This window comes from Tasmannia lanceolata, unplaced genomic scaffold (genome assembly GCF_043159265.1).
Source record: "Tasmannia lanceolata isolate RefF3 unplaced genomic scaffold, GAP_Taslan_0.1 ptg000018l, whole genome shotgun sequence".
NCBI classification, from domain to species: Eukaryota; Viridiplantae; Streptophyta; class Magnoliopsida; order Canellales; family Winteraceae; genus Tasmannia; species Tasmannia lanceolata.
Genome location: NW_027518695.1, coordinates 4,434,260 through 4,448,685, shown reverse-complemented (window position 1 = coordinate 4,448,685; position 14,426 = coordinate 4,434,260). Strand labels below are relative to the sequence as shown.

Genomic DNA, 14,426 nt, shown 5'->3' with positions numbered 1-14,426 from the left:
ATCAAGTAAAAATAAAAATGCATGATTAGTGGAGAAACGAGTTTCCTGATGAGGTTGTGATAATTCTTTTTGATGGAGAGGACGAGTTGAGATCCATCTCCAATGCTAACTACGCAAGGTGACTAAAGACAAACTACACATATATTGACTGTTTTAACTAAGTTAGGTATAATCAGAACTATGGTGATTTGATGATGTACACAACACATAAGAATAATAAATATTTTTTTGAGAAGAAACATGTGAAGACTCCTACAAAATTCTTCGGGGTGCTGAAAAACAAGCTGGGGTGGATATTATTGAGATTGATGTCTTATTTCTACGAAAACATGGAATCTCTTTGTGATTTCTGAATAAGATTAACAAAGAGAATATATGTGTTTGGACATGGATGCGTTCTCTTGATTGTTTTTTAGTTAGACTAATAGGGACAGAAAGAAATAGATTTAGGCTCAATAAAGCTAGACTATTATTACAAGGTAATGGGATACCTTATGCAAAGAAAAGGAGAAGAAATCAGAGCTCTTCATGTCGATGAGAGACTGTGAGTTTTCTATTTGGGCATAAAAGTATCTTAAGGCTCTATTTGGATTAGGGCTGCAACTTGGGTCGGGTTTTATCCGACCTGACCCGAAAAAAGCTTGGGTTGGGTTCATGTTTATCGGGTTTCGGGTCGAGCCGGGTTTGAAGGGGCCCGACCCGACTCGAGTTACTTAAGTTATAGTATGTATTTTTTTTTTCCAAAACTTTGCTACTTTAAAAGTGAAAACTTAAAAGTAAAACTCACGCACGCACGCAATCACAAGGACTCTTTCCAACTTCTATTCGTTTCCCCCCTTTAGCTCTAGGGTTCCAAGTTTCAACTAAATAGTTAATGCACTAAATAGTTTGTTGTTTATCTCATATGAGTATAATCATTTTCATTTGGTAATGCATCAATTTATTTTCTTTGGACTAGTTATTAGTTAATGCACTAAAGAGTTTGTCATGCTTGAGTTTTTCTACTTCTATCAGTTGAGTCGCCTTGCCAAACAAGAGTTTTTCTTAAAAAATTGTGTTAACGTAAAAAAAACCGACCCGACCCGACCCAACCCGAGATATTTCTCTGGTAGGGTTGGGGTAATTCAATACCTGACTCGCCCGACCCGAGTTGCAGCCCTAATTTGGATGCACAAAGGTGTCCTAGTAAAGTAGTGGGTAAGTAATCAACTGGTAGAGTAGTAGGATAGGTCTGATTTTATCAAGGAGCTCTCTACGGTTTGGATCGTCCATCATATAAGAAAACGCAATTAGGGGGTGCACGATAACAAAACAAGGGGGTATAAAAATATCAGTTCCCGTTCACATACTTTTATCCTATAAGCCTCTAAAGCTGGGCCAATCTCCTTACTGTTTTTTTCTCTTCAATGGCGTCTACGAGTGCTTTTTCCTTTCAGATTTCTAATTTGTGCAGACTAAAGGACAGCAAAAACCCTAGCTCCTCTAGTACTTTCTTCTGTAAGTCCCCCCTCTCCCTCTCTCTTGAATTTTTTTCCTTTGTGGCTAGCATTTGTGTTTCCCTGGTTAGGGTTTCTACTCCAATTTCATTATTTCAGTCTCTCCAAATGCGAATTAGAATAATTAAAGTAGAAATCTACACTGATTTGCTGGATGAATCGCTTGTATTTGTCAACAATTGTGCGGTAATCTATCAGGGGAAAAAAGTTTTTTTTTTCCCGTGTGTATGTTTTTTTTTTCTCTTGATTTAGCATACATAGGGATGGTTTAGAGCGTTCTGGGTCGGTTAATATTGGAACTGCTCTAGGGTTGGTCTTCAGTCCTAAAGGTATAGGGGTTTATTCAGTGAGTTGGACTTCGAAGATTTCCCATGGAATCTTTGGGGAGAATGCGGATTGAAGATGAATTGCAGTCCTTCCAAGGCTCAGCTTCTATGAGGAATTCATTGTGCTCTGTAAAGGAAGAAGCGTATTTGGAAAAAAGGGCGGAGTTTGATGAAATTGGGATGCTTTTCATGACTTTCTGTTGGAGGTTAAGATTTGGGGAGCTACGGTTAGTAGAATACGGGTGCATTTGGGAACTGTTATGAAATTGGTGGAGAGGAGGTGTGAAACAGGAAAAATGGTGGTGGAGTGGGAACAATTACGATTCTAGTTTCTTGCATGGAATGTTAGGTGGTTGGGAAGTGTGTCATAGATTGTTTGTCAAAGACTATTAAGTACAAGGTGTGGCAAGCAATGCTACAGCACTGAATTAAAAAGGGTACATAGGGTTATAACTCAATTAGCGTTTGGATAAGTTGAGTAAGTCGGAGCCCAGAAAGGTCGAAGTCACTTTTAAGAATCCAGTATTTTGGACATAGAGAATGAGATGACTGATTACTTCCCAGTTTTGATGATAAACTCAAATATGCCTTTATTTTGGTTATGATTTCAGTTGATGGTTAGAGTTGGTGGTTTGTTGGTTTGGTAGGCTATAAATTTATAATAAAACTCAAATTCTTGATATGAAAATCAAGGACTAAAGTGTTTCGGAAGAAAAGGCCTGATAAAGGTAAAAGAGAATATAGATGAATCTTTCTTTTTCAAAAAGATAAAATAAAATATAGATCAATCGTAAGAAATGATTTTCTAGATAAATTGAGTGAAAGAAATAAGTTGAGGTAAAACCCAAGATTGAAATTGCTAAAGGAGGAGGATAGTCTATTCTTTTTCCAGAATCATTAATGTGAGGAGGGGAAAATACGCTCAAAATTTATGATCTTGCCTGTGTTTGTGATTGATTTAAGGATTAAATGTCATGTGGATAATCCTGTGACCCCCTTCATCACATGTGAAGTATTTGAAGGTAGTATCTTGTGGTTTGAGTCTTAGAAGTGCATGACCCGTATTCATCTCATCTAGAGTTGGTCTCAGGGCACAACTCTTAGGAGGAAGAGTGGGGTTCAAATGACTGGCCATGGGACCCGTAATAGCGACTAGTGGGCCTCAATCAATGTCTGGGCATATATTCCTAGTAGTCATTCATGGCATCGCAATTAGCCCAAGATGTTTGTTAGCGTGATTCAAGGTTGTTTTGATTTTAGCTATCATGTCTGAGTGCTGATCTAAAGTATGCTAAGTTCATCGTCGTGCCCCTCGAGAATGGACTCGACCTTGTCTCTGATGTGGAGCATTGGCTTTAAAATCCATAGCTTGGGTGGCAACCCTACTAAGATTGAGAGGTACTGGGACACCAAAATTAGAAATATGACAAATTTACCCTACAAAATCAACACTTAACTGGCCTAGGACTGATCCTATGACCTAAAGGTGCCATAACATACAAGATTGATTGATCTAGACCCTAACAGGAATTTAATTGAACACTTAGGTGCATGTTGAACGAGCTACTTAGGTCATACAACAAAAGGAGGCTCTATTAAAACTTTTATCGGGGGACTAAAAATGAATGAACTCTAAAAGTGATTTGAGCACTGAACCTGATACCACATTGATGCGACTCTAAGGGTTCGCGATTATACTGGAGAATTTTTTGGAGTTATTGGGTCAATCCTCACATAAAATATCACAACTAGTCACAATTTCGGGTTAAAAGTTCGATAGTTAATCAATTCGCCTTTAGGGTTTTACTTCGGAGTTAGTCTTTAAAGAATTTTCGTAAATGATCTTAAATCTGTCTAAACATGAAATTTTCAATTACATGTTATACCAAAAGAGAGCAATAAAGATAAATATGGGCAACAATAAATATATTGTCTTGATACAATCTGTAAATAAAGAAAAGGAGAAATCTATCAAGGATAAGGTATATGCAAAGATAACAGTCCTAAGGGGGCATTAGTGGCTCAAAATAAGGTCTAATATGGCTAAAATGGTGGTAGGAAGGATCTCACTCGGAAAATTCAACACATCGACCCTGAATCTCGTATGCCAGCGGTTCAAGAGGGTGGTGGAGAAGCCCAAAAGCCTGAATAGTCCTAACGTATCAGCAATCAACTGTAGATGATTTCTGGAGTGGAAAATACAGTGAGAATATGCATGTGTGCAGCCTGAACGAAAAGAAACTGGTATGAGATGAAAAATCTGCAGAAGGTGGTGCAAATCTGAGAGGAGATCAATATAATATGTCCACAAATGGCAGCGTGCCTCATGGAGTAAGGAAAATACAACAGGGATTGAGAAAGGGTAAGAAACTAGGAAAAATATGGTGAAAGGGGGACTGTTATGATGAACAGTCTCGGAACCACTTTCCGACATTCCCAAAAGCTTGCAGGGACAACAGAGAGATGGATGCGATAAAAAAAGAAAGAGTTAATAGTCAAGATAAGAATAAAATGGGCGTAGATGAGAGAAAGAGGGAGAAAAGAAGGATAATGCAACCAGATGTTGCAACTAGTCACACGATTTTAGAAGAGGATCAAATCGTGGGGAGTAAAGATAAATGAGAAGAAAAAAAAAATGAGGGAAAGAGGAGGAAAAAGAGAAGAGGAGAGTAAGAAGGGGAGACGAATAGAGGAGGAAAGAGGAGAAACGGGGGGGGGGGGGGGGGGGGGGGGGAAGGATAACTTGCGCAAAAGATGAGAGGTTTTTCTCCCTTTTGGTGTCAGGGGGTGGAGAAACTCCACTTGCGGTTGCTCCTTAGGGGGTTGCACGAAAATCAATTAAAAAATTAGAACCCCCTCCCCTTGCTTTATTTTTATAATGTTTTAAGCATAGTTACCAGGTCAGGAAATGGATATGTGAAATGCGTGAAAAAAATTAAGGTGAAACGAGAAACGGGAAACGATAGTAATCCGCATGGGAAACGCATTGGGAAACACGAGGGGAACGTAGATGAAACCTAAGGGAAACAAGAGTGAAACGTACATGAAACCCCTAAAAGAGTGATTTTTGTCTTTTCGAGCTAGAGAGGTGAGTGATTTTTAGGGTTAGATTAACTAGGTTGGAAAAATTTTCCCCATAAAACATAAGAATTTTTTTTACCAATTTGAATTAAGTAAAAAGATTTCCCAAAAATACAAAAAAAGTCATTCGGAAACACATTTCCAGGTTCCGGAAACGCGTTTCCTTGACAGTTCCCAGACATTTCCAATGCGTTTCCCAGATGTTTCCCAGGCATTTCCTAGACGTTTCCCAGACGTTTCACACGCGTTTCCCACTTGCATATAACGTTTCTGGTAACTATGGTTTCAAGTGACGAGCTGGTGGACCCTCAATAGGATATAACATAACTTAAGTGAGTGGGTCCACACTATGTATCAGTAGGATATAGCTCACTTAAGCCACTAGTTAATGACCTAAATGCCCATACTTAGAGGGCCAATGAAAGGAAATCACTCAAGGCTAATATGAGGAACATGATCAAAGTAAAAGTGAGCGATAGTGGTGAGGGGGGTTTGTGCCTTAGGTGATGTGGACAACTGCCACATCTAGGTTCCTAAAATTGAAATAAGATCACAATAGAAAGTGCTCTCAACAATAGAAACTATCCTACAAGAGTCCAAAGTGGAAACTAATTAAATAAAAAGTCTCATAAATAGTGGGTGATCAAAACTGGATCACATCATAGATGATCTCGAACAAAGTAACCATACATTTTTTTATCTTGCTCTAGTCCAAGTTAATGCCTGTCTATTCTTTTTAGTTTTAGCAAATTAAAGAATAAAATGTCATTGCTTTTTTACCTATTTAGAGTTTGAAGCAGATGAATACTTCAAACATAAGTGTCGAGTAGTATATACAGTTCAATACATTTTCCTTTAATTTCATCTTTTTTGGCACTGCTTGTTTCCTTGTGAAGATAGGCTGACAGGTGTTCACCTTTGTCCTTCCTTTGCTCGAGAAATTTTTTGTTGCTCAACTTCAACTTTTGTTATTTTTTCTGGCCTTGCAGGTAATAAATTAAACACAAACACTAGTGCATTTGGTGGTCCTTCTTTATCATGGCCTTCCAGGAAGACCATGCATTTAGGGAGATCTCTCCGTGTTTATAGTTTATTTGGAGGAAAAAAGGAAAATAATGAGAAGAGTGATGATGCACCCACAAAGGTGAGCTAAGCTAACTGTCTCTTCTTTTTTATACGACTAGTAACTAAATTCCCTGAATCAGATTTTCTTCCATATCTTTTTTTTTTCTGAACTTTTAAATAATAAGTACCCTTATCTGTTCACATTAGCAATAAATGTCATCCCTTTTACTTGACTATAAATTAAATTCCTTTGCCTCTTTTTATATGCCTACAAATTGGACCATGCACTATCATTTTTGCTGATTCGTCTTTATATTTTCTTATTTGATTTGCACCACCTTTCTTAAGCTTATGGGGGTATGCTAGTACCTTTTATTGAGACTGCAGTCTCAAAAGGAAAATGGAACGGTTGAAAATTATTTGGCTTATATGCTTACTGCTCGTGTCTTACCCAACACAAAATTCCTTGCTCCCGCTCTCCCGCTCTCTCCTATATAGAAATGCTCACACTCCAGAATCTGCAACAATTCTAATTCTACTTGATGAAGCAAACTAGTGTATGCTTCAACCAGAAACAGATATGGGTCATATGAAATCATAAAATTTATGATAACTTAATTATAGTCCACAAAGGAAAGGAGAAAGTTGCCTCCAATTCACTAAGGCATGCAAATCGTATTCAGTGTTATCATTTGCTTTGGCCATTTTAGCATGGCATCACAAGATGGCCTGGTTTGGATTTTGAATTGACTCTAGCCCCTCAAGATTGGAGAATGCTAAGTAAAGATTCTTCCCAATGTGACCTTTCAAAAAAAAAAAAAGTTTCTTCCCAATGTGTATTTGGCGTCCAAGAGAAGAAGCACGCCCTGTCCTTCCCATCCTGGAACACAATCAAATTCCTGTTACTATGCTGGTCCATATCTATCCCTATGCAGAATTCAGCTCCCGACTTGGATCCTTTTTTCCTCTTGTTTACTTTTGAGGAGTTCAAGGAGGTATATGCGTTGGCTTAAGATGTATCAATTGAAGAGTATACTGTTGCCTTGGTTTCGCAGCATCTATGCATCTCTGAAAGTTGGATTTTACAAGTCAAGTGTTCCTTTCCATATTTTTCAAGTATCAGCGCAGTTTATTAATCATACTCCTGTATGTTGTTGATACAGCCATTCACAGATTCACTTGGTAATTAAAAGGTCTAAGAAATCCTGGATTTAATCTATGAATTGGAAGTCTTAGGAGGTGGGAGCATTGAGATATTTCCCGAATTGGGGTGGTTGGAAATGTCAAATGCATATAATAATTTTACGTTTGGTCTCCAAGTCAGATTTGTTGTGGAACTTGCAAAGTGGCTTTTGCATTAGCAGAAATGAACAGAAAAGTGGCATGAAAAAGATGTCATATTTGAGATCACAGGATATTGAAATATAGTTTTTTTTATCGGTATATTGAAATATAGTTGCTGGCTTGCAGCCCTGAAATTTCTCACTTTCACGCTTCCTGATATTACTTGCACAACTATTCATGTATGTGAACATATGAGCAAAAGGATATGGATTCACACTCTGAAGCAGCAAAGAGGAATTTAAGATACTTCAAAGAGATAATAGATTATGGGATGCTTGGTGCTACACTATTTAGTATAAATCTGGTTGCATGTGCTGACCTGGTCAGAAGGTCCATCTTGAGACAGTGGTAAGATTCTTTGGCAGACATTATCACCATATGTAATCATATGGGGATTTTGGAATGAAAGAAACAGATGGATATTTGATGGGAGTCAAACCGACCTGATGGCTATTTTTTGAAATCAAGATATCCATCATAAAGTGGGCTATTGTGAGGAAGGAATTTTGAGGGTTGTCTATTGGATATGTGTTTTGTGATTGGAACTTGATTTCATGGATCACTAGAACCACGAGTATAATAACTGCAAGATGGATTGCACGGCCTCCAAACCCCATCAGATTTGATTTGGATGGAAGCTCTGAAGGCAACTTGGGTCCATCCAGTACTGAAGGGCTGTTTAGAAACCATCTTGGGTGGATTATGAAGGTGTTTTCTGGTCCAATTAATAGGGAAGAAGGATGGGATGTCCTTAATGCTCTTCAAATATTCAGTGTGAACTTTACCAGCAATTAGTTGCTGGAAGCTGATTCCACCGATGCAATTGCATGGGCAAAGAAATCAAATTCGGGAAGGTTGTTAATGATGATTATAGTGCTGCAAATTATCAGCCTACGTGGAGAGCTGAAACCATCATTAAACATATTCAAAGGACTGCCAAATGACATAGCAGATTCTTTGAAAAGAGGAGTTGATCGAGGGAGCTCTACAAGTGAGATGCATTTCCATTAATACAGACAATACTGATTTTTTTATTTTATTTTACTATTTCAGTTGTTGTATCTTCTGGTTTGAGGTGGTATGTTAGTGTTGCTGTGTGAAAGTCTTCTGGTCACCTTACCTCTAGCCTTTTCTCTAATGAAATTTCATCTGTCATTCCAAAGGAAGAAAATGGCAAAGTCTATTAGGCAAGCTAACCTTGAATTCATATTATAGGCAGGGATATTTGGAAATATGCAGAATCTATATGAGACTGTTAAGAAAGCACAGATGGTTGTCCAAGTCGAAGCAGTTCGCGTACAGAAAGAACTTGCCGAGTATGTATCAGATCCTTCATTTTATGAATTGTTTCTTTTCTATGAGAACCTCGAAACATTTGCTTGGATTTCCTTTTGTTTTGCAGAGCGGAGTTTGATGGTTATTGTGAAGGTGAACTAATCAAGGTATGCCTATGCCCATTATGTTTTGATCACGGCTTAAGATGTGAGTGAAGCAAATCAGATTTGGGACCATGCCTTGGTTTTCCAAACTTGGGAATTCCATGCCAGACGAGCATTTATCAACATAGCCTAACATTTCTATCTCCAATAGTGGTTCTGCAGTTCTTTTGTGAAATAAGTGTTATTGCTATCGATGTTTTCTTTTGGGTTTATTGTCTTTACCTACGCCACTCCCCTCCTTCCCCTTCTCTCTCTCTCTCTCTCTCTCTCTCTCTCTCTCTCTCTCTCTCTCTCACACACACACACACACACACACACACACACACACACACACAAAACTTATTATGCCTCTTCTCCTGCTTCTCTAGTTGCTCTTTCTATCAGTCAGAGGGGATGAATGGCAGCTTTAAGTTTGTCAGGAAGGTTGTGGAGATAGATTTTGGCATTCAGGGAATTCATGTTTCCTTGGTTTGCTATAGATGATAAAAAATCCTCTTGAAGGATTGCTCCAGGAGTGGTAGTAATGTTATGGTATCATTTTTAGAACCTTGTCCTCATAGATTTATGTGATTGCAACCTTTATAATTTGGTTGTGGAAGGTAGGTTTTAGGATTTGAATATTGTTTTGAATGTCATGTACATTGGAGGTGGAGAGGACTGCAACCCATGCATGCTTGTCTGGTGAAGATGGTGGGACTGCCACTCATGGTGCCCAACAATCCCTTTTACTATCAGAGTTAAAACTCTGAAAGCAAGAAAAAAGAGTAGAATTTATAATATCATTCAACAAAAAAAAAAGTAGAATTTAGAATGATTTTGATGTATAAATTCAAAAAAAGGAGAGTAGAATTTAGAATGATTTTGATGGAGATCACGCTAGAATGTTCTGCCTATTGGTTCAAGATTAGTTCCATTTGTGAAGTCAAAGTCAGAGGATCAGTTATGAGAGGAGACATATCTACTCCATTTGTGAAGTCAGAGGATTGGTTAGCTGACTTGTTTGCTAAGTCAAACAATGGCATACTCTAACTGGTTTTAATGGAAGATGGGGTGGAAATGCTGGAAAGGGGAGTGGAAATATCATTTCCCTTTTGTAAGTGCTGGAAGAGAGAGAGAGAGAGAGAGAGAGAGAGAGAGAGAGAGAGAGAGAGAGAGAGAGAGAGAGAGAGATCATTTCCCTTTTGTAGTATTACTTTCTTTTTCAGGTCATTTAGATATGCAAGCTCTTGCAAACATACTTTATATTATTATTTACTGTTTTTCTTTACAGATAAGTCAGTTCTTTAGTTAAAATGGGTGGGTACCACCATACATGAACTTGTCTTTTATGCTATAAAACAAGCTCTTGCAAATGTGTTTTAAATTATTATTTATTGTTTTCCTTTTCATCTAGGTCAGTTTATTTCGAATGGGTGCATACCGCCATGCATCCACTTGTCTTCTATGCTATAGAACCTGTGTCAGAAACCTTTTACCCACGTTTGTCAGTTACACTTTTTCCCACATCACTTCTACGTGGCCTGTATATGGGTTCCTAGGGATGCTGTGTAGTTTGATTTGTACTAATGTATCTGTCTTTCATTATGCCCCTCAGTTACCTAAAAAAAAAAGTGTTACCTAAGCGTTGTCGTTGAAAACCCTTTTCATCAAACCGAGAAGAAACCTATATATATATATATATATATATATATATATATATTTTTGAATTCTTTCTGCATGGCTACTGTCCGGACTCCTTGGGTTCCAGCTTATTCTTTCTCCATGGCTACTAGTCGTTTCAGGACAAAGCCTTTTGCCCTCGTTTAGAGCTTTTTGTTCTTTGTCAGTTTATGATCTTATATTGTAATGCTTTCTATATTGTTCTAAAAGGAGTTTTCCTTTCCTTTCTAATTGAAGTTAATTATAGGTAACACTTTCTGGAAACCAACAGCCTGTCCGCACTGAAATCACTGAAGCTGCAATGGAGTTAGGGGCTGAAGTAAGTACACCTATTTCTGTTGATCTGAATATGATGAACCCTTTTCATTCATTTTATGAGTTCTTCAATCATTACTCATCCTTGCCTGGAAATAAATCCTTGCACTCAAAGGTTCTCTTCTATTTTTACTGACAGAGGGATACCTTGACCCAGGGCCTACTTAACAAACTGTTTAGACATTGTTCTTAATTTCACATGGAGGCTATTCTAATCAATTTTTATTAATAATAAGGATATTGTTTGAATGATGATAATAAGGCTATTCTAATCAATAACAAAACAGATGTGGTATGTTTCATTTTGTGAAAAGGATCTCACACTGTCACGTGCGAGCCTATACAACATTTCTTCCTTTTTTCTGAAAGAGGAAGGTCTTTATTAAAGAAGGTGAACAGGGATAAAAGAAGGAGGCGATGACCATTCAAAAAAAAGAAAAAGAAAAAGAAAGGAGTCGATGAGATGACACCTCAACAATATACCAGACTACAGCCAAAAAAAGCAGAACAAAACAGCAAGTGAACATCATCCTATGGCCCTACAATAGGGGAAACAACATACTCCACAGATAAGGCCTCCATCCACACCTTCTCATGACAATCCATCTGCAGTCTCATTAGAACTCCATGATATATGAGAAAAGGAGAGGGGACGCCCAGTATTCAGATCCGTAATCTGGGAGATGCATTTAGTAAGTCTTCATGGCCTGGACTCTTATTAAACGCCCAAGAAATGATGTTTGTAGACTCTTCACCCACAAATACTCTATTGGAATCTCCTTCTACACCCTCAACCCTTTATAAGTGCAAGGACTTCTGCTTCATTAGACGAAGTTATCTCTATAGGACTGAAGAGAGCATTAATAATCATGCAGTCTTCATCTCCCATTACACCTCCAAGAGTCCTGCTTACCTTTAGAACTACCACCAAGTCAAGCTATGCTAAATTGGGTGGGTCTGGGAGCATCTGGTTCTACATCTCTCTTCTTCGCAGTGAAATTCCAAGTGATCTCCCTCCATTTGCACACAGTATCCCCCACTGATAAGCCCCAGCAGTATTTAGAGTAGGGAGCATAGTTAATGGTGGAACACTTAATTATAAGGTTCAATGTGCCAGTTGGAGTGTCGTAGTTATTCCTCTTCATCCGAAGACCCCACACAATTACAGTAATTCTCCAAGGGAGTCTTACCTCTAGAACCAAAAGAAGATGGTACCCAACCTCAAACAAGATATCCAATAGAGATTGTGAACAACGTTGTACACCAAAGCAGTTCAAGATGATTCCATGAACCATGATCAGCATTTTACAATGAATATCACTTTCCTACTTAAAAGGAACATATTTGCAAGTCCAACCTTTTTCCTTTTCAACAATCTCAAATATCGATAGCAGCTATTGGCACCCAAATTGCACCAAACCACAGCACGCGGCCCCGGGGGGTGTGTGTGCTGGAATCACCCAATGGAGGAGGGAGGGAGGGAGGGAGGAGTTTAAGACAAGTGAATAAGAGGACCCAACTGAGAAAGTACCGGTGGAAGTCTAAATACGGCATCCCGAGGCATCCTCAAAAATGAGAAATGTAAAGACGCTATCCTCTTCAACAACAACAAAAAAAAATCCTCTTCAATAAAGCAAAATCTGCTATCTTGCAAAAAAAAAAAAAAGAAGGCAAAAACTGCATTCTACTGTCCTCGAATTTTCTCGTTACACTCCAATCCGGATGCTCCTTATGTCTCACTCATTATAGCAATCCGATATCTCTCCAAGCCAAATAATCCTCAGACTATGATCCCCTTCAACCTGTCCCCAGATTAAACTTGTCCTTCACCGTATACAGTCATCTTCATGTACGCATCACCATTGCTGAGATTCTTCACCTCACACTCAACCCAACCCAATCCATATCTGGCCGTAATAACATTTTGCTACAGAGCCTCTTTCTTCTCCTCAAATTTCTATACTCATTTTCCCAGAAGAGCACATGCCAACTCCCAAGCCACCAAACTTCTTTTGCACACAAAATGTCTTTAATGTATGAGAAATTTCTCTTATTTTCCTTCCTCCTTCCCAAAGGCAATCTCCATACAACATATTTTGGTGAACATTTCTTCAAGTCAAAATGCTTCACAAGGTTGCTGAATTTATATGCTCCATGATTTTTTTTTGGGTGCCTAGCAAAATAGGAACTTATATTAAAATATAAAACTGATTACATTTTTTTTGCTGGAAATTACTTAATCTCCTTTCGCTTGTCTTATTTGAATCTTCCTTGGAAGTTAACTTAAGATGGTAGAGCCTTTCCCAAATTCATATTCTGTGGATTCTGCTATCCGCTTTGTTGATTGTTACGCCATTGCTACATAGTTTATCCACTTCTAATTGCATTTCTCCGGTATCTATTAAAGTGAGTTCTTTGTGGACAAAGCCAATCTCATCTTCTTGAGGTTCATGATTTCGATTGGGGCTTAGTCCAGTTGCTGACATCCCATGATGCTTGTGCAGAAGCTCTCACTCTTGGTGACTGAGGCATACAAGGATGCACATCAGAAGAGTGTTCTGGTGAGAAATTTCTCACTATCTTCAAATACAGAACTCTACTCCATTTCCTCCTTTGTTAACTGTAAGTTTGAATGTTGGATTTGGTCAGGCCATGAAAGAGAGGATGAGTAATCTTGCACAGAGCCTAGGAATGCCACCAGGCCTCAGCGACGGACTCAAGTGACGCCGACATTTTCACATGCTGGTTACAGAAACAGGCTTCAATTTTGTATGCTAGCACAGTAAAGTGGTCACATGCATAGTGATTCCCGTTATCGTAAAATTCTTTGTATCTAAGCATGGTTATTAACAAAGAGAATCCGTTCAGAGCCTATGCCTTTCATTTTAAACTTACCCATCTGTTTCTTGAATAATATATCATCAACCAATGCCTCCAGTGCAATATTATTTTGGTTTGTTCATGGCAACAGTATATACTGTTTGTTGGTATATTATTTTGGTCTGTCAGATATCTACATGAAAGGGCGAGTCAGTGATTGACAAGGTCAACTTTTCATTAACCCACATGAGTCCAAGGCATTTTTTATGGACTAAGTATGGCAAAACTTGGACCCAACTCATAATTCTGCCCAGATAAAAGGGAGTCAACACGGCTAGTCTATGGTTGACTCGGAAAGGTTTTAAAGCAGAGGTCGAATGTTCTTTACGATGGAGCTGCTGTTTCAATCATTGATGGAGACCCCCCCTGCCCTTGGAAGTCTCTTCCCCTTCCCTATAAAATCTTCAAGGGGGGTCTCCTTTTTTAAAATTGGAAGATTAGTCATATATGGAGAGAGGCAAACAGTGCTGTGGATTATCTTTCTAAATACAATTGCCCATGTAAAGGGGAAAATATCCCCCTGGATTATATCCCCTCTGATCTTAGTGAGCTTGTTCTCCGAGATTCTTCTGAGAAGCCCTTCCTTGGGGCGAATGTGTACGGGGTGAAAATATCATCGCCCGAAATATATAGAAAAAGGAATGTGATCGGATTAGCTAGGGACCATCGCAGAGAGGTATTTCACAGCTGGCTGTTGCATGTGAGAGCAGCCACACCGGCTCACCTTTTTGCAGATTTTGTCTTATTCATTTAATTCATCTAAGGTGCCTTCTCACTCATGCAACAGCCAGCCGCGGAATGCCTTTTTACGATGGTCTCTA

At 38.6% G+C, this 14,426-nt stretch overlaps 1 protein-coding gene across 1 annotated transcript; it reads left to right on the top strand.

The window, feature by feature from the left end:
• Positions 1-1,342: 1,342 nt before the first annotated feature.
• Positions 1,343-13,687, top strand: LOC143849816 (nucleoid-associated protein At4g30620, chloroplastic-like). The gene is made up of 7 exons (XM_077359019.1): positions 1,343-1,497; positions 5,893-6,047; positions 8,528-8,628; positions 8,715-8,754; positions 10,658-10,729; positions 13,230-13,286; positions 13,375-13,687. Exons 1-7 carry the CDS (start codon positions 1,407-1,409, stop codon positions 13,447-13,449), a joined length of 591 nt encoding a protein of 196 aa, XP_077215134.1. The 5' UTR covers positions 1,343-1,406; the 3' UTR covers positions 13,450-13,687.
• The last annotated feature ends 739 nt before the right edge of the window (positions 13,688-14,426 follow it).